Genomic DNA, 20,002 nt, shown 5'->3' with positions numbered 1-20,002 from the left:
TTTGACGTTTTTTCAAACACATCACCACGTTTCCTTGAATTTATTCATTGCACACCCTGTCCAGTATATCTGTTTATTAGTTATTATTCAGTCACTTTTCCATGCATGATATTGATATTCATTGCAAAATCAATCATTTGATCAATCATTCAGTCACTCACCAGTCACTATATTAATTGTTACATCAATCAAATGATCTGTCATCTGTTAACTGTCTCAAACGATGTAATGAAATAAAATCTGTGTTGTTTAGCATGCCATTTTGCTTGTCTATTCATTCATGCAATTAGATAAACTGGATAAATTTATCATAATTCATACTTATATATTCATTTATATGTATTCGCTGATTTCATTTTATTCACTTCATGTATAAGTCATCAACATTTTATTTATAAACATGAAACTGCATTTATTCATTATTTCATTTTATTCGTTTACTATTAAATTGTTGACCTTTAACTTTAACTTTATCACTGTTTTGCTTCTTTGCCATCCAGTTTTCACTGACCCTTTCCTTCAGTGAATATATTCTGCATTGTATTTGTTTATCTAATATTGTACTATTCATTATACAGGTCTATCTGTCCAACTGTCTGTCTGTCCTTAATAATTTGTTTAATGATTCATGCGTTTACTTCTTAATTTACTTGTACTTAATCATTCATTCCAAATATTTGACATGACAAGATGAACTATAACAATTTGTACTCTTGACTGATTGTTCATTTATTTCATCTTTCTTTTTTAAACTCGTTTATTTATTTTAAGATTCTTTTCCTATCACACTAGAAATAACAAAAACATTACATGGTATGCAAAAGACACTTGGCTACAGTATTTTTCTGTCTTGGTGACCAGACACAGCCATAGTGTGCAGAATCACAAATAAACAAATCTAGTTTTAAACACACACACACACACACACACACACACACACACACACACACACACACACACACACACACACACATACATACATATAGAGAGAGAGAGAGACAGAGAGACACAGAGAGAGTTGGTGGACTGATCTTTTGACTGGAGAGTGTGATAGAGAATATGTGTGAGTATATATATATATATGTGTGTGTGTGTGTTTGTGTGTGTGTGTGTGTGTGTCCTCTATGTGTTGATGTTTACAATCAGATACAAAAAGTGTATATATATTATATATAAGAAAATGTAATAATTTATTTAAGAAGAATTTTACATTGGAACCAAACCTGGTTGTTGCATCTTTCATTTACATTAGTGTTTATGTGTGAGAATCCTGTACATAAAATTGTGACAATTCTTTTCTTCTCAGTTCTCCATATCAGTTGCACAGCTTCATAAAATAAACTGTGCCTGTCATAACTGCAGATACAATCAGATTCCAACATTTTACAGTTCCAAACAAAATGGTTTAAAAAGAAAGATAAGAAATTACAATTGCAATCAGACCATGAAGGATAAATCAATTATGTAAGCATGTATTTGTGTTGAACCAACAGTTCTCCAATAGGAAGTACCACAAGTTACAATTGAAACCATCAAAACACACTGGTATTATACAATGGTGTGTAAGTTAGCAAACAGTGTTATTAAAACACTGATATACATAATTACAAGTCATTTGGCAAACTCTGTAAGAACAAACTGCTGGGAAATGTTTATTTCAGCTGAAGTTGAAATAAGACAGATAAGTATGATAGGTAGGGAGGTTAAAATGCTGTCTGAAATCAGTTGCTTTCCAAACACCAATCATACTGTTAATATTTGTGATGTGTGTGTGTGTGTGTGTGTGTGTAGTAGTGTTTGTGTGAGTGGGTAGTGTGGTTTGTGTGTGTGTGTGTGTGTGTGTGCTTGCACATAATGTGTGGGTGAAAATAAAGTAGAAGTGTGTATTGCTCTAAAAGATATTTGGAAATCCAGTCATCCTTACAATTTCAGGTTGTTGCATCTTTCATTTACATTAGTGTTGATGTGTGAGAATCCTGTACATGCAATTGTGACAGTTCTTTTCTTCTCCACATCAGTGGCACAGCTTCATACCAATAAACTGTGCCTGATATAACTGCAGATGCAATCAGATTCCAACATTTTTCAGTTCCAAACTATGATTTGAAAAGGAAGAAAAGAAATTACAACTGCATTTAGACCATGAAGGAGAAATCAATTATGTAAGCATATATTTGTGTTGAACTAACAGTTCTCCAATATGAAGTAACACAAGTTACAACTAAACTGAAAACATCAAAACACACTGATACTAATCAACAGTGTGTAAGTTATCAAACAGTGTTATAAAAACAACAACAACACTGATATACATAATGACAAGTCATTTGGCAAACACTGTAAGAACAAACTGCTGGCTAATGTTTATTTCAGGTGAAGGTAGGGTGCTGAAGGTGAAATCAGGCAAGTAAGTCTTTGATTGCACTTAGACCTATTATGGATGATAAGATATGTCAAAAGACTAATCAAATTAGAACTATGACAGGAAGTGAAGTTAAAATGCTATCTGAAATCAGTTGTTTACCAAACACTAATCATACTGTTAATATTTGTTATTTGTATGAGAAAATAGTCACACTTAGCTACAGTCAGCATAAATCCCATAATATTTGTATTCTGTCCGCTTACAAACATTTTAGTTTGGTTGCTGCCAACATTTGTAAATAGTATTGAGAAAGTATTGAGAAAATAGCTCCAAATAATAAATAATGCTGCATTCAGTATTTGTTTCACTTGGGGAAAAATAAATTGAAAATCACACTAACTTGCAGTCAGTTTACCACATGTATATATCTCACACTTTGTTTTACTCAGCTTAACATATGCTGTATGCCTGCTTACAAAGAACTGATTGCTGTAGGGGATATATTGTAATATTGTAATACCTGGTCAGCCATGCACATTAACTAATATAGAATAAAAAGTTATGTTACAATAATATCAAAATAAATCATAATTATGATTGATAAGAAAGTCAACATGCTGTCTAAAATCAGTAGTTCACCAATATTTGATCATAATTTCATGCTAATATTTGTGATTTCATGGGGAAATAGTCACACTTAGCTGCTGTCAGCATGATATTTGTATTCTGACTGTTTACAAACATTCAATTTAAGTTGCAACCAACATTTGTAATCAATATTGGTAAAATAGCACTCCAGTTAAAAAAAAAAAAAAAAAAAAAAAAAAAAATTGTTATGGTTGCAATCAATATTTGTTTCAGTTGATTTGTTGGTTATCCCAGCACATTACTTCAGGGTCAGTGAACTGTCAAAATTGCAGAACTCAAATATTTGATTTTACATATTCATGTATTATTATGTCTATTGTTATTTGTGCGTGTGGATGAAGGAGTAAATGAAGGAATGACTCTGTGTGTGTGTGTGTGTGTGTGTGTGTGTGTGTGTGTGTGTGTGTGTGTGTGTGTGTGTTCAGTAGTATTTGTGTGAGTGCTCAGTAGTGTGTTTGTGTGTGTGTTCAGTAGTGTTTGTGCGAGTGTTCAGTGGTGTTTGTATGTGTGTGTTTGTGTGTTTGTGTGTGTGTGTGTGTGTGTGTGTGTGTGTGTGTGTTCAGTACTGTTTGAGAGTTCAGTCATGTTTTTGTGTGTGGTGTGGTACAGTGTGTGTGTGTGTGTGTGTGTGTGTGTGTGTGTGTGTGTGTGTGTGTTTTCAGTACTGTTTGTGTGAGTGTGTGATGTGGTGTGTGTATGTGTGTGTTTAGTAGTGTTTGTGTGTGGTGTGGTGTGTGTGTGTGTGTGTGTGTGTGTTCAGTAGGGTTTGTGTGAATGTTCAGTTGTATTTTTGTGGTGGTGGTGGTGTGTGTGTGTGTGTCTGTGTGTTTACCTGCACATGATGTGTGTGTGGAAATAAAGAAGAAGTGTGTACAGCTCTAAAAGATATTTGGAAATCCAGTTATCCTTACAATTTCAGTCAAAGATACTTTCGTTCTCAGAATATTCTCAGGCAGAAATTACAAACGTTACCATATGAGTTGCTGTTCAAAGTAGAAAGTCAACATTTTTGGTGCACTCACAGAAATCACTCTTAAACAGACATGCGTTCAGATGTAATGACAATCTTTTCATCCTAACAGTCTAATCGTTTACTGCCAAAACACTTTGTTTTCATGATTAATTGACTTATTAAGCAACGTCAAACGAATGAATCAAGTCCAAACGATGTCAGCCATTTTGTGTCACGTGAAACGAGCGGATCTCGTGATTGGTTGTTCCATGCACGTCCGTCTCTTTTCTCGTGGGGAAATAGGACAAGTTCTATCCAGGATTTCGACGCGCGGCAACGGCGATCTTGCTGCTTGGCAGCGCGACTCTTGCTGCCTGAATACCTCGCACACGGGGCGCTGCACGTTTTTGCTGCTTGTCGCGTGAAACTTGCTGCTTCGACGCTCCGTGTGTGATGGGCATAATGTTTTAAATATAGCACAGGCATGTATTGACAAGAGAGAGATGCTGTGGCATTTATTGTCGCCGTGAACATATTGTCACCTGCGACAATATGTACAGACTCTCACTCCATTTGCACAGTTTCCTCTGGATCACTCCATTTAGACATTCAAAGTAATCTGAGTAAAGACCCTCCACATGTACACATGCAAGCACCTTTAGGTGTCATGTACTGTTTGCCTTTCACACCACTTCATCGCAAACAGTCTTGAAGGCCTTGAAGTGCACAAAAGCAGCATAAAGGTTTGTATTACAAAACAGATATTTCTGTAGTAATTCTGAATAAATATAATGTAAATATGTGGTCTGTGGTACTCTAATTAGCTGTAAAACCTGCTTGTTCTTCAGTTGTTTTTTCTTCATTTTCGGTCTTTTACGAAAGATATGAGTGTAAACTTTACTAATAATATTTATGAGTGATACTCCACGATAACTTGTATTGTCGGGTTTGTTAACATCTCCTTGAGAGAGAGTCACAGAGAGACACACAGAGAGACACACACACAGAGAATTATACAGAGCCTTAACCCTTTCGCTGCCAACACAGAGAGACACACAGAGAGAATTAGACAGAGCCTTAACCCTTTCGCTGCCAGGAAAATAAGATTTAAATGAAATCTATTTGCGAGGGTTTTTTCCCCCAAAACAGGTATAAATTTTCAATAAAATCTGTGCTCTTTGTCATTGGAGAAAGACCCATAATATGTATTTTCTGAAAGGTGAATGAATAAATAATACAAAACATGTGATGTTTCCCCATTTTATATATTTTTAGTGACATGCTGTTGTTTTGAAATCAGTGTTTTGTTTTTTGTCAAATTTTCAACTTGTTCATTACAAACGTTAGTCAGGTAATATGCACTAAAATATCTTTTTCTGGACAAATGGATATCTGCACACACAAAATCATACAAGGACAACCACAATAAAATAAATTTAAAAAAGAGATAGATACACAGTGCATTGTGACTTCTCCAAGTGATAATATGGATGTGAGGCCACACGCCCTCAGTCTCCATCCCCCCCTCTTCACCCCTCTCATACGGTCACTTTATCCAGTTCTCATCAGACCGCATCGGCTGAGTGCCAAGAAAATCGCCCACACTGTGTCCTGCTAATAATTTGGTCACTTTCTGTCATTTGCTACAGCTGTACATCAGTCACTGGTAGTTGTATCTTGGCCACTCCCTCAATCGCTCCCTTTATTTTCTATGAAGTCGCCCTATAAATGTTCATTAATGTCTTCTCCTTCAAATTTACGCTTCAGTTCTTTCTGAGCATCAGCAAGAAAGCAATCTTGGTTGATTTTGTTCACCACTATCGCATGTCTTGAGCATGGTGTCAGTCCGACATTTTGTTGAGTGAGCGAGGAAAGGAGCCAGGCAAACACTGCTACAGTAACCCAACCAAAACGTTCAAATAAAGGACTGCCTCATGACTTAGATGGTACCGGTATTTTTGTCAACGAACTGAATGCAAACCAGGGAAAAGTCAGAATATTTCAATGACGAGTTATCTCGTCATTGTGGTAGTGAAGCATACATGTTTGTGATGATGAGTTATCTCGTCATATAGGCAGCCTAGGGGTTAATAGTTACTATCAGTTAGATATGGTCAAATGACACAGATTTACCTCAGTTTGAAGTTTGTAGTTTTACATAAATTATTGACATGGTCTTGCAAGTTGCATGGACAGAGCTGAATAAAAAAAAAAAAATCAAATAAAAAAGACTGAATAAAATTGGATCAAGAACTGAATCTTCAGGTACACCATATCGAACAGGAAGAGATCTGGATTCAGATAGAGCACTGGAAATGAACACCCTTTGAGTGTGATTAGAGAGGTAAGATTTAAAGTAATTAACTAATCGAAAGCTGTGCCACAGATTCCAAACATATACTGAAGATGGTTGAGAAGAATATCATGATCTGTTGTGTTGAAGGCTGCAGGCAGATCAAGCAGCCACAGAACTGAGACATGTAGATCTGTTGTTGAAGCATGACAATAATCAGTCAATTAGTCAATCAAATCAGTTTAATGTCCTGATAAAAAATGCAAGGAAAATTGGCTTGCGGGCAACAGGATAATTTAAGACCGTACATCATTTACCTTTTCACTGCCAGGGAAATAAGATTTAACCCTTTCACTGCCAATGTTGCATTTCAGCACCAGCTAGGTAGAGTACCCATGTCACTGAAATGCAACCAGATCAGGTGTCTGTTATCCATGAACCTACTGCTCTTAGTCTCCAGTGGTTGGATAGGCCATATTTTCAACACATCACAGGGGAATCCCCAGCTGTTCTTAAACGCCATGGTCTTGCATGGACAGAGCTGAATCGTAAAATGCATCCAGGTTTCTGACTGAATTCGGAAAGTTGATATCAGCATTTCAGACAGACAAGGTATGGTATGAAATATGATTAGTGCAAACTTAGAACCAATGTACATGTTTGATTCAGACTTTAAAATAAAACAGGAAAATTTGCTGTGCTTGTTTTGGGCATTTGTTCAACTTCTTGATTCAAATTTATGTGTTGTTGATGTTCAGTTTCATCTGTTTGTCTACCCTCGTGGGGATTTTAGACTTTCAAATAAAACAGGAAAATTTGCTGTGCTTTTTTGGGCATTTTTTTCAACTTCTTGATTTAAGCTTTTCTCTTGTTGATGTTCAGTTTCATCTGCTTGTCTACCCCCGTGGGGATGCCTGGGGTGTTTCAGTATAAATAGCATTCCGGCCTTCTGGAAATTCTGTGCTAGAAATTTTCTGTGTTCTATCACTCTCTTTGTTTCTGCCGCTTTTCTTCCTTTACTGTTGTCCCCCTTTTCTGCCTTCCCATTTCATTCCCCTTTTCTTTTTTCAAGCAAGCCTTGACACTTTTTTCTCTTTTCCGCAGATTATGAATATGAAGTACTATCTGTGCTTTTTTGCTCTGGTGATTAGGTAGTGAGATGTAAACACTAGGATGGGCACAAGCTGCCCATTCTGCAGTATTATTTGCCTACATGACCTTTTTAATGTCTTTTTGTTTGCTTTGAAGTATCGTTCTTTTTCCTTTCTTACTGACTTTTTGTAATCTGGGGATGATAAATTAAGTGGAATGGCTGGCATCCTCACCATGGCCTAATCTTATTTGCCATGAGGAGCTAAGTAAATGATTGGGATACTGTGTCATGAACTGTGTTTTGTGAGTTTGTCTTAGTGTTTTTTTTGTAGATGTGACAATTTTGTGTTGACGTGGTTGCGCATTTGTATGGTTTGACATTCCTGATATGGCCCTGTGCAGTTGTCTGGACTGAAAGCAACAAGAACAAGAACAATCTGTTTGTCTTGTGTGGAATGTTTGCAATTAAAAGGTGTTGTCTAGTCTCTTATTAATTTAATATTAGTTGTTTTCTGTTTTTTCTTCTGCTGGAACTGTTGTGTTGACATGTAAATGTAGAGTATACATGCATTTCTTATATATTTAATATTTTAAATTGGGTTGTTGATTTTTTAATGTCTCATGTTTTCTTTATACTTTTGTTTCTGTTTAAAAAAAGAAATGTTTTTTTTTGTTTTTAAAAAAAAATTTTATGAAGAGAATTAGTGCTAAAACCCTTTCAGTCCTTCCTGTTGTATATCCCAGCTTCATAAAACTTGCTTTTGAATGCAAACCCTTCTCTAACAACAGCATCTTCAATTATTGTTACCATTGCAGCAATCACGCATGGTGAATCCGACTCAGATTCCTCCTGGCGCGTCCTTACAGAATCCTACTGTGGACAGAGAAAGAATTTATGCATGGATCAATGAACTGACAAGCCCTGAGACGAGAGAAAATGCATTACTAGAACTAAGGTAATGTGTTTAAGAAACCGTATACAATATATATATATATATATATTTCTATACAGACACTTAGTAATAAAAGATATTATATTTTGTTCTGTTCTGTTCTGTTGTATATATTGCATTGAGGAAAGTTTTTCAACTTTGTTTACACATGTTGCACAGTCATAGATTGAATTAATTATTATTATTGTTGTTGTCATCAATGAGCAGGAAATGCTGTAGCTCCTGCTGATATTCAAATATTGCACAATACTATGTAAGATACCGGATTTCAACATTTTGTATAGATCTCTGCATTTTTAGGTGGCTCACAGGGCAGCAAGGGATGCTATGTTACAGATCACATAGGCAGTGAAGCCCGTTCCTATAAAAATTTGAAGTCCGAATTCCTGACATGAGTTAGAGAGTTGTAGGAGTGAGACAGGAAAGTGCACCTTACAGAATTCCATAATAGATGTGAGCACGTAACTAGTTTTGCTTTGGGGTAATCCAGCAGATTTTAGTTTGCATCAAAGCTGATGCTTTGTGAACAACTATCTGTGTGTTGCAGCATGAAAAGGATGAAATGTTAATGACTCAAGTTACTCTATTTTTGGGAGAAGAAAAGCATCCTCATCGAAAATTTTATGAACTTCTGTCATCAGTGACAATATGGAAGTCAGCAGACTGCATGAAACATCAGTCAACAGGGCTCATAATTTGCCATAATATAAACAACAACAACAACAAGAAAGAGAGAGAGAGGAGAGCCTTTGTCTTGGCAAAACTAAAGTTTTAATCTGCTAATTAACAAATAATGAGGCCAGGAGATGAAATGATTAACAAATAGTAAAGAGTGTTTGCACATTTCTTCTGTCTTTGCTGCTGTGTGCACATGTCAAATGATTGGTATAAGGACAGGCCCGGCACTTCCTTTTTTGAGAAAGTGTCTGGGTTTGTTCCAATTACCTTTTATTTACCTGTGTGCTTGCTGAATCGGTAGCGTAAGCATCACTGACTTGAAGTTGTGTACCTTGTGTAATGGAGAGAGTTACCACTCTTACTATTTTTTAATCTGCTAAAAAATTCATAAAGATGAACATGAAACTGGATAAGCTCAGGCAGATGACTGAAGTCGGAGGTTTGAGGTAACTGTGTGTGTGTGTGCACACCTCTAATTGCAACAATATCAGCATTGATTCTGGAAAACTTTAAACTTCATAGCGAAACAGTTTCAGAGTTCCCTTACAAAATAAGATAAAAATTCATGAATTTTACAATAGCAGTGTAAAAAAAAAACAAAAAAACAGCTGGAGCCGAGATACCGAGGCAGAGCTGAAGCAGCAAGGGACCAACTGGACTGGAATGGCCAGAACAGCCCAGAACAGAGTGCGATGGCGAGGGATCGTCAATGGCCTATGCTCCACCAGGAGCGATGGGCAAAATGAATGAATGAATGTAAAAAAAACATGTCCATGAAAACAAAAAAATTAACATCAGTTATGTGTAGATTGAAAACTAATGCTTTTAAAACCAAATATATCAGAAATATTACATGTATTTGTGAAAAAAATATATCACCCCTGAACATGTCCGCAGTGTGACATTATGAAGCAATGATTATATCCCAGTACTTTTTAAACATTAAGATTTTTGAATCACCAACATTCATATATGATTTTTTATGGGGGCGTGGGGGGGGGTTGGGGGGGGGGGGCATTCATTATCAAACAGTCCAATAAGCAAGTACTTCAAAGGTTTGTTTTTCTTCTTCTTTCTAATATAAAAATAATGAATAGTAAAATGTTAAAAGCTTTAACCCCTTGACTGCCTTAGGACATAGCACTTATTTCCATAGTGATGACACTGATAACATCAAAACAAGGGAAATATCTCTGGAAGGCTGAAAATTCACATATTTGATCTCAAGTTGTATAATAAAATATATCTCCAGACTGTTTTCTCAGTTTTTGGCTGAGTTCAGTTTCAGTTTCAGTAGCTCAAGGAGGCGTCACTGCGTTCGGACAAATCCATATACGCTACACCACATCTGCCAAGCAGATGCCTGACCAGCAGCATAACCCAACACGCTTAGTCAGGCCTCGAGAAAAAAAGAAAGAAAAAAGGGTGAATAAAGAATAGATAAATACATAAAAAAACACCAAAAAACCAAACTACTACCACTACTTACATGCTCAATAATATGTATAAGGCGCAAGATGAAGTCAACTATAAGCGTACATAAATAAATAAATAAATAATAATTATAATATAAAAAAGTAGAAATAATAATAATGATATTAATGATAATAATAATAATAATAAATAAATAAAAAAGACAACAATGATGATAAGCAAATAAATGTAAAACATGGAGACACACATTCATACATACACCCACATATGCATAACAGATGTGCACCAAGCATGCAGTTTCACAGATATGAAAGCACAGTCAAATACACATAAACGTACATGAGCCCCAACACACAGACACACACACACACACACCCCACACACATTACCCTGCACCTCCTCTACCCCCCTCCACACACTCATTTCAAGTTACATATCGCAGCTTCCACAGCACACACGCACGCATGCACGCACACACACACACACACACACACACACACACACACACACACAATCACACAATCACACACACACACATACATACACACACACACACACACACAGATGAACACTTGTACAAGCACACACACATACACCCATATCCCCCACCCCCAACCCCACACACATATATACCAAGATATATATATATACACACCCACACATTCCAATATTCCGTTGCTCCCACAGTGTAGGCATGCATACACACACATACCTCATCCTCAGAGGCTGCCACTGATTGGCTGCAAGAGGGATGGGAAAAGATCTCTGATGCCAAGAACGTGGCGTCTAGTGTGTTGCTCAGTCTGTTGTATTTGGAAAAGCCCACAGAGACTCTGTTCCGTTTTGAAGAAATTTGCGCAATGTTGGTTTGGAAATGATGCCGATATTTGTTTGATTTGCAAAGCATCGTGCTCTGCCTTTCATGGTAGACTTACGGCCGCTCCCTCTCTCTGCTTTTATTTCTTTGAGGCGATCGATGGTGTGATGGCCTTGTACCTGTTCTTTTTGATATTCTTTGACTTTTCTGAGGATTTCCGATTTTCCTAGATGTAGGCCGCTCATTGTTGTTGCCTTACCAGCAAGTCTGTCAGCTCGCTCATTTCCCTTAACACCTGCATGTCCTGGGCAGTATGACCATGTGAGTTTTTAAATCTGAAAGTTGCACATTGCCTTATGCCACTCTGGGCTTCCCATTCCATTTTCAATTTTCTGTATGAGGTTCATTGAGTCGGTTAGAATCATGGCATGTTGGTTTCCGGGCATATGGATGGACAATAGCCACTGGAGGGCATGTGTCACAGCTTCAGCTTCCATCGTTAGACTGGAGGTTGTAACTTTGTAGGCAGCATTCTCTTCCCAAATTGTTTTTCCATTTTGTTTCGCAGTGAATCCCCAACCGGATTGGTCTTTGGTGACTGAGCCATCTGTGTATATGATGATGTCCTCTTCTTTACTGTTTTCTTCTATGAGTAGCTTCACTTCCGCATCAGTTTTGCCCTCTGGCCATTCCCGACAGTGTCTTCCTAGAGTGGGTGAAATGGCTGTGTTGAATAGATGGTTGAGGTTTTCGGGGTTTTTCTCCCATTCTTTTGTTTCTTTCAGGTCTTGTAGTTGGCATACTAGCTGGATTGTGTCTTCTGTTTGCCCCATCCATGATCTTCCTCGTCCTAGACGGCTGCCTTTTGGTTCTTTGACTGCGTCATGCAGTGGGTTTTGAGGGTTTTCTAATGCTTTGAAATTGGTCTTAACCTGTTCTAACTTGTTTCTGGCCTGCACTGAAGGAAGGTCAAGCAGGTATCACATGGTTTCCGAGGGCATGTCTTTTGTTGTTCCAAGGATCAGCCTCATAGCTTCATTTTGAACTCTTTCTAATTTTAGGAGGTTGCTTTGAGATGGTGTTGTTAGCCCAAGTCCGTAGTCGATCACACTGAGGACAAGTGATTGGTATAGCAGGAAGAGGTGGCGTTGTTCAATACCTTTGGTTGCCATTGCTTTTAAGACTGAAAGGCCCTTTTTGCATTTGAGAATGGTATTTTCCGTATGTTTTCTGAAGGTCAGCATCCTGTCGAACTGTATTCCTAGGTAGCATAGGCATTCGGTTTTCTCGATCTGAATCCCATCGAATGACATAGGTGGTGGTGATCTGCTCGCGGTTCTGTTGTTGAGGGTGCACAGCAACGTTTGGGCTTTCGCTGGATTGATGGAAGATCCTGTGTCTTTGCACCATTGAGCAATATTGTTTAGTTGTTTCTGGATGGCTTTAGTTCTTTCCTGCGCATCTTTCGAAGTTTTGAAGACCAGGCCATCATCCGCAAGAGTAAGCACCCGAGATATTCCATTGTTGTTTAAGTCTGCAAGGCCCTTCGTGTAGACATTGTAGAGGACAGGAGAGAGCGGAGACCCTTGTGGCAGTCCCATGGATAGTTTAGAAGGTGCAGACATCCAGTCTCCGAGGCGTAGGATGACGGTTCTTTCCTGAAGTGCTGCTGCTATCCATCTTGTCAGTGTCAAACTTACTCCATACCTTAGTAGCAGCTCCATGAGGTGTGCAAACTGGACTTTATTGTAGGCATCTTCAAAGGTCGATTGCTACTGCTAGTGTTTCTTCTTTTCTTTGAAATCCTTCATACACCTTGTATGCAAAAGCAGCTGCATTTTCCCATGTGGACTTGCCTGTTCTGTAACCACCTTGATTTGAAGGGAGAATGTGCCTGTGTTCAAGATCCCTTGCAAGTTTCCTGGTTATCATGCGTTCCATGAGCTTTCTAGCAATGTTTTGCATGGTTAGGATCTGGTAGCCGCTTACCTGACGATGGTCCTTTCCTGGTTTTGGTATGGGTTTTAAGAAGCTGTGTGTCCAGTCGTCTGGCACATGTCCATTGTGGAAACTGTTTTGATGCAGATTGAAAAGTTTGCTTCTGTCTTCTGATAGCTCCTTGATGTCCGAGTAGCGAACTGTGTCTGGGCCAGGAGCCGATTCTTTCTTGCATTTAGCTATTGCTTCATTTAGATCATCTATTGTCAAGTCGTCATCAGGTCCAGTCTGCATAAGGGTTTGGTTTTACTCCTCAACATATTTCTTTTTTTCATCTAAGTTTCTTTGATCGCTCTGTTCTATGAAACATTTAGGCTGATTGTTCTGGATATTGGTTTATGACTTTAAACACCTCTTTCTACTGTTTTCTTCCCCAGCAGTCAAGAGGAAATCATGCATGTGCATGCATACACACATGCACGCACGCACATACGCATGCGCACGTGCATGTACACACTCAGCATTTGCGCTCAGGCCATATTTCCTATATCCACCCACTTTCCAACTCTACCTCCCTTTCCCCCAGCTCCCCCCTCTTCCCCACCCATTTTCCCCGTCTGATATCACTCTTAGTGTCCCACAAGGGTCCGTCCTATGTCCTGTTCTTTTCGTGCTGTATGCGGCTCCTGTGTCGGATGTCATCAGTCATCATGCGATGTCGCATGAGAGCTTTGCTGATGACACACAACTTTATCAGTCGGCTTCCATAGCTGAATTTGATGCACTGGTGACTCAAACACAGGAGTGCATTGCTGGCCTAAAGGACTGGATGACTCTCAACAAGCTGCAATTAAATGATGATAAGACTGAATTTATGATAACCTGTCCAAAGAAGTTTCGTCAACATCCTTCCTTTCCTGACTCTGTTCTGATCAATAGCACACCTGTTTCACTTTCTCCCTCTGTTCGCAGTCTTGGTGCAATCCTGGACCAGTCTCTTTCCTTCCAACAGCACATTTCGAATATCTGTGAAGTTGCCTATTTGGAACTGCGTAGAATCAGCTCTATCCGCCACTATCTCTCAACCGATGCAACCAAGACACTTGTATGCTCTCTGGTTCTCTCAAGATTGGATTACTGCAACTCTCTTTTGGCCGGTCTTCCCAAATATCTGTTTGACAGACTCCAACGAATTCAGAATAACGCTGCCAGACTCATTTGCAGAGCTTCTAAATTTGACCATGTTTCTTCCTCTCCTTCGGTCTCTCCACTGGTTGCCTGTTTCTGATCGAATAGACTATAAGCTATCCACGCTGACCTTTTCTGCAGTCAACGGATCTGGCCCCATGTATCTTTCTGAACTCATCCATGTCTATACACCGTCTCGCCAGCTCCGTTCTTCCTCTGATACTCGACTTCTCAGGATACCTCACGTCAGAAGTAAGACCTATGGACACAGATCGTTTTCTTTTCAATCGCCAAAGACGTGGAACAAGCTCCCTGATAACCTCCGTCATTCTGATTCCCTCGCATCTTTTAAATCTCGTCTCAAAACTCACCTTTTCCCTCAGCAATAAGTTCAATTGTGGCAGGTCCACTTCCTTTTCGTTAGGTGTGCTTGACTATGTGTGTATACATATGTATGTGTACATAACTACATGCATGTATATGAATGTGTATTGTGTGTGCGTGTGTTTATGTAAGTTTGTGCCTGCCTATGTGTGCGTATGTGTTAGGGTAGCTGTTAGATACACATGTATGTTAAAATGTATGTATGCAGTGTGTGTGTGTGTGTGTGTGTGTGTGTGTGGTCACATTTTGGTGTGTGTATGTAACATAGATATAATGTTTTATGTTAACAAAAGCGTTTTTGTAAAGCACCTAGAGCAGATTTCTGGATAGTGTGCTCTATAAGTATCCATTATTATTATTATTATTAGTGAACAGACATAAAATCCATCAACTACGCACAGAGACAGACACAGAGACACACACACACAGACACGCACACACAAAATTTCAGATTATGGGCCTTGTCTTTCATTCAAAGATAAGGTTTGTCTTTGTGCAATTATGTAATGTTTGTAATATGTGGTCTTTTCAGTAAAAAACGAGAAGTTGTACCAGACTTGGCACCTTTACTGTGGCATTCCTTTGGAACCATTGCTGCACTGATGCAGGAAATTGTCAACATATACCCAGCTATCAACCCTCCTGTGCTCACAGTAAGTAGCCAGTCTCATCACACTTATTGTGCAGACTGGAATTTTCACTTGTGTCAAGACATCAGTATTCCCATTCTGTTATATTTTGAGTTCATTCGGCACTAGAGAACACTTCGCTTTGCTGTAACACCCAGTTAGAAATAGTACATGTTTATTAATCATTTCATGAACTGTGATGAAACAGTCTGTTTTTTCACTCACTCACTTGAACAAATTGAGTTGATATAATCACCCTGATTCAGTCGTTATTATGTGAGGGAGAGAGTGTGTGTATATGTTAATAGCAAGTTTAAACCATGGCTTTTTCTGAGCAGCCACAATTGTAAAGAAACAAACTTTGCTGGATCGTAACTGAATCTGGCGTTTTTTTGCCATCACAATTTTGTAGGTGCTGCACATTTTTCAGCAATGGTTTTAATGTTTGGAAAATCAAATTTTCTCAGAAAAAGTCATGAATGTAATATGTTATGAATATTTCTTACTTTTACTACCTAATAAACATTAAGGAATCATTTTACATACATGGCTTTGTGTTGTTTTCCTGTCTTCCATGCTAATATGGTTCTGCTGGTGGTGTGTTGCTCGGGTTCTTTCTTCTCTTGTATTTAGATTGAAAGGTGCAGGAAGGCATCATTATTCACTTTTTTCTCTCTGTACTGTTCTGAAGCATGGCCAGATCAGATCCCACAATCGGACTGCATTTATAACATAAGTTTCCAAATAATTAGAACACAAGACATTGATCACAAGTGAATCATGTACGTGCAATTCTCCTTCCGCACAATGCAGCTTCCTGGTCATTCACCCACCAGCATACACACACAGAGTTTCAACATTGGCACATGCAGTTATTAATGTTTAGGTATAGGTATATACTACACACACTGTCACATACACTCCCCTCTTGATAAAATGCTGTCCTACTGTTCAGTTGCAAGTGAAAAATATTTTTGAAATATTTAAAATTAGGATTGTTCAAATGGGAAGAAGGTGAAAGCAAAAGCTGAATGCCATTGGTACAAATATATATGTATCACAAATTAGAATAATGCATTTAAAAAACAGCTGCAACACCATGCAAATTGAAAACCTCCAGTGACCTTTGCAGTTATTTTCCAGCAATCATCACCACACACTCAATCTCTCTTACCAACTACTCTCTTTCTGTACACAAAGACTATGCAGTATGGAAAGATTTCAAGCATAAGGATACAATATCTGCAACTGCTGGATTATTCTCTTTTTTTTCTTCTTTTTTTTATATTTTAGTTTGTTGCACTAGCACTGAATTTCACAAAATAAATTATCAGCCATGAGATGCAGCCAAACTGGCACTGAAATGTACAGTAAACATGTGTATTTTGTTGTGTTTCTTTATAAATGTAAATCAAAATAAATGTTGTTTAAACTGTCTTCATCAAATTTTGCAAAATCAGTTTGCTTCTCTCTCCTTGACATTCAATCCGCCATATCCACCATCCAGATAAACTGAAGATTTACATGGGCGATCGAACAAATAAAAAGTTAAAAAGTTAAAATCCCTTTCCACCCTACCTATCCACACTTGGCGAACTAAGTGCCTCAAGAGAAGGATGGGACCCAATGAAGTTTTAATTCACTTTCTTTACACTCTGGCTCATATATGATCTTTTTTCATTCCATAAAGCAGTATAGAAAACAGCTCACAGCCTTTCACTATATTTTTATTATTATTATTATTATTATTTTCACAGCCTTTCATGTTGTTTTTTTTTCAAAATGTTATTTCCTGACCTATGTCATATTTCCTAGTTATACATCTCATGGTGCTTCTACCACCATCAGTTGAGCAAATTTTTAATTCTATTTTTCTTTCCTCGCCACTTTCTGCCAGCTTTTCCTTTCTCACACAAAATATAAATCTAACAACTCTTTTTACACCTCCTGTAAAGTATACGTCTTAACCAATCTTGCACATTATACAAACTGTCTTCTTCACTCTCACACTTCCACTTTTGTTTGGAAACATTTCTAAATTCTCTTAGTAAAACATTGTCTTGCTGTGGTATGGCCATTAGAGCTGTGCCTGTGTGTTTCATCCAGGATTCTGGAGAACAAGTTCAATATTCTGTCTGCCATCTGAAGTATAAATTCTGGCTTCTGCCTGGCATCAGTCTCTGCCAGTTGTTCTTGAGCTAGGGCTGAACGAGGCAAATGATGCAAGTTCCTGTGCTGCTCCGCAGTTGACCTGGTGCTACAACTTAGCCTAGGGACTGGTGGAGGTGTTGGTGCTGCTGGCTTCTGTACTGCTGGAGGATCATCCTGTGGCTGTAGGCTGTCGACTTCCATTGACTCTGTTTCTGAGTTGTCAGAGTCATCAGTGTCAGTGATGCTGTATGCAGCATCTTCTTAGGTTTGTGGTTCTTGATGGTCACTAGGAAAGATCTTCAGTTCATTCCTGTGAACCCGCTTTTCCTGTCCCGTCTCTCTTTTGATCACAGTGTAGATGTTGTTGCAGATGTCTGCTATTTCGAAGAAGACCTCCTCTCTCCATTTATCTTGTAACTTGTGTCTTCCATGGGGATGATTTCTTAGCAGCACTGTCTGGCCTCTGGATATCAGTTCATCCAGAGCATGATGGTCGTACAGCTCCTTTTTCTTCAAGGCTTCTTCTTGAAGTCTCCTCCTGGTGTGTCTGTAGGCCATATTCAGACTGTGACAGTGGTGCAGTATCCAGTCAGGGCAAAGTGAGTCTTCTTCCTTGTTCAGCATGGTGTCCACATGCAGCCATAGTTGTCTACCAAACATCAGGTAGTTTGGTGCAAAACCAGTTGTGGCTTGAGACGTTGTGTTGTGTGAGCTTTTTCGTGTCCATGGACTCTACTGATCATTCTGCTTTTGTGGACTTCCTCTTCTGTTTCATGTAAAAGAAAGAGTTGATACAGCAGGGTGCTGCTGCTGGAGCTTCTGTAAGTCCTGGCTTTCCAGTGCTTCTTCTCCAAACAGACTTAGGGTCTGACTTTGCAGGTCTGTCACTTGATCTGCAATGGCAATATCTTCTTCCAGCTCAGCAGGGATGTATGTTGATTCTGTCACTGCTTCAACAGCATTCAAGACAGCTACAATTTACGGTTACAAGACACCTGATCACAAGTGAATCATGCACATACAATTCTTCTTCCACACAATGCACTTCCTGGTCATTCATTTACCAGCATACACCACACACAGTATCAACATTTGCACATGCAGTTATTAGTGAAGCTACACACACTGTCACACTATCACAGTGGCATTATCCCCATGAAAGGCCACATAACACAGGACATATACCTGGCAGTTGCTACATTTTCAGCTGAATTTTCTAAAATTTAGTGCATTTAATGCTGTTATGCTCATATAGAAAATGTTGTGGTCAGATGGAAACAGTGTATCTTATTTATTGTTTGTGTGTGTGCCCTCAAGCCCTTCAACTTCAAGACATACTGAAGATGAGCAAAGCACCTTTGATCCAGTGTGTCTCAGCCATTGGGGGTTTACATTTCAAATTCTCAGCTATTTGTAACTAACTTCTCATTCAGCACACATTGAACAAATAGTATCTTGTTAAACCAGCTGCCGTGGCGAAGTGGTTAGCATCGCAGACTGATGGCTGGGAGGATGTGGGTTCGAATCCCACTGGAGGTGGGTTTTTTGGCCTGTGGCCAGCTCCTACCCAGAGTTGAGTGTGCTGTGGGCTTAATTGGGGAGACTGGGACCACACAGTCGAGTGTCATCCACTTCAAGGATGCGTCTTTGGGTGTGTTGCTCCAGTTACCTGACCAACACTGCAAGTGTCTGTATCTCTCGGGCCTGGTTAACACCGGGATATCATTATGACAGGAAGCGCAGAGTACAGCCTTGTCACGTAGTCCCAAACCAAAATGGACCTCCTTAGCAACATCGTCATCGTCATCCTCCTCCTCCTTCATCATCATCATCAATATAAACAAAACAGTCTCAAAAGTCTGTGGCCTTTCATGCCCTGCTCACATGGTGACTTCAGTTTCAATACCCCTCCACTTCTGTGCTTGGGGTGAGTCCTGTCAGTGTCTTCAGTGTCAGCAGATTCATGGAGGGCTGTTGTTGGAGGGACGTGGTGGCGGTCTCCACTCTAGGAGGGACGCTCACTCAGTCTGTCTCCACGACTAAGCCATTATTGTCGCTAGTAGGAGGTTTAGTAGGTGGTGTCCTAAGTACATTGAATCAGAACAGGCACCACTGAACACCACCGAAGTGACTCAGCAGCAGTGCAGGGTCTCCTCTGGTGTGTGGCCTCCTGGTGACCTAACATTGATGGTTCCCTGCAGACTGCCGACGCTGGAACTGTGACGGATGAACTCGGGTGTATCCGCATATGGGGTAATCTAGATGAGCGGCATGGGAGTAATGCCACTGAAATGGTGCAGATGATGGGGCAGCAAAAAAAAAACAACAACAAAAAAGTATCTTGTCAAGTTCATTCATATGCGATACTGCAGTATCAAAGTATAAGACCAACAGCAAGATCTCTGTATTGAAATCATGGAACACATCTCAAAAATGTCAAAATGACTACCAAAAAAAAATCCACTTATGAAAATTTCACA

At 39.1% G+C, this 20,002-nt stretch overlaps 1 protein-coding gene across 1 annotated transcript in view; it reads left to right on the top strand.

Annotated features, from left to right (window-relative positions):
* LOC143293835 (CCR4-NOT transcription complex subunit 9-like) overlaps positions 1–20,002 on the top strand; it is an 87,306-nt gene that overhangs the window by 17,497 nt on the left and 49,807 nt on the right. The window contains exons 2-3 of the mRNA XM_076605121.1: positions 8,167–8,306; positions 15,275–15,395. Of these exons, the coding sequence (XP_076461236.1) occupies positions 8,167–8,306; positions 15,275–15,395 (261 nt within the window). The remainder of the gene's footprint in view (positions 1–8,166; positions 8,307–15,274; positions 15,396–20,002) is intronic.

Source organism: Babylonia areolata, chromosome 19, assembly GCF_041734735.1.
Source record: "Babylonia areolata isolate BAREFJ2019XMU chromosome 19, ASM4173473v1, whole genome shotgun sequence".
NCBI classification, from domain to species: domain Eukaryota; kingdom Metazoa; phylum Mollusca; class Gastropoda; order Neogastropoda; family Buccinidae; genus Babylonia; species Babylonia areolata.
This window is presented reverse-complemented; position numbering and strand designations above follow the sequence as displayed.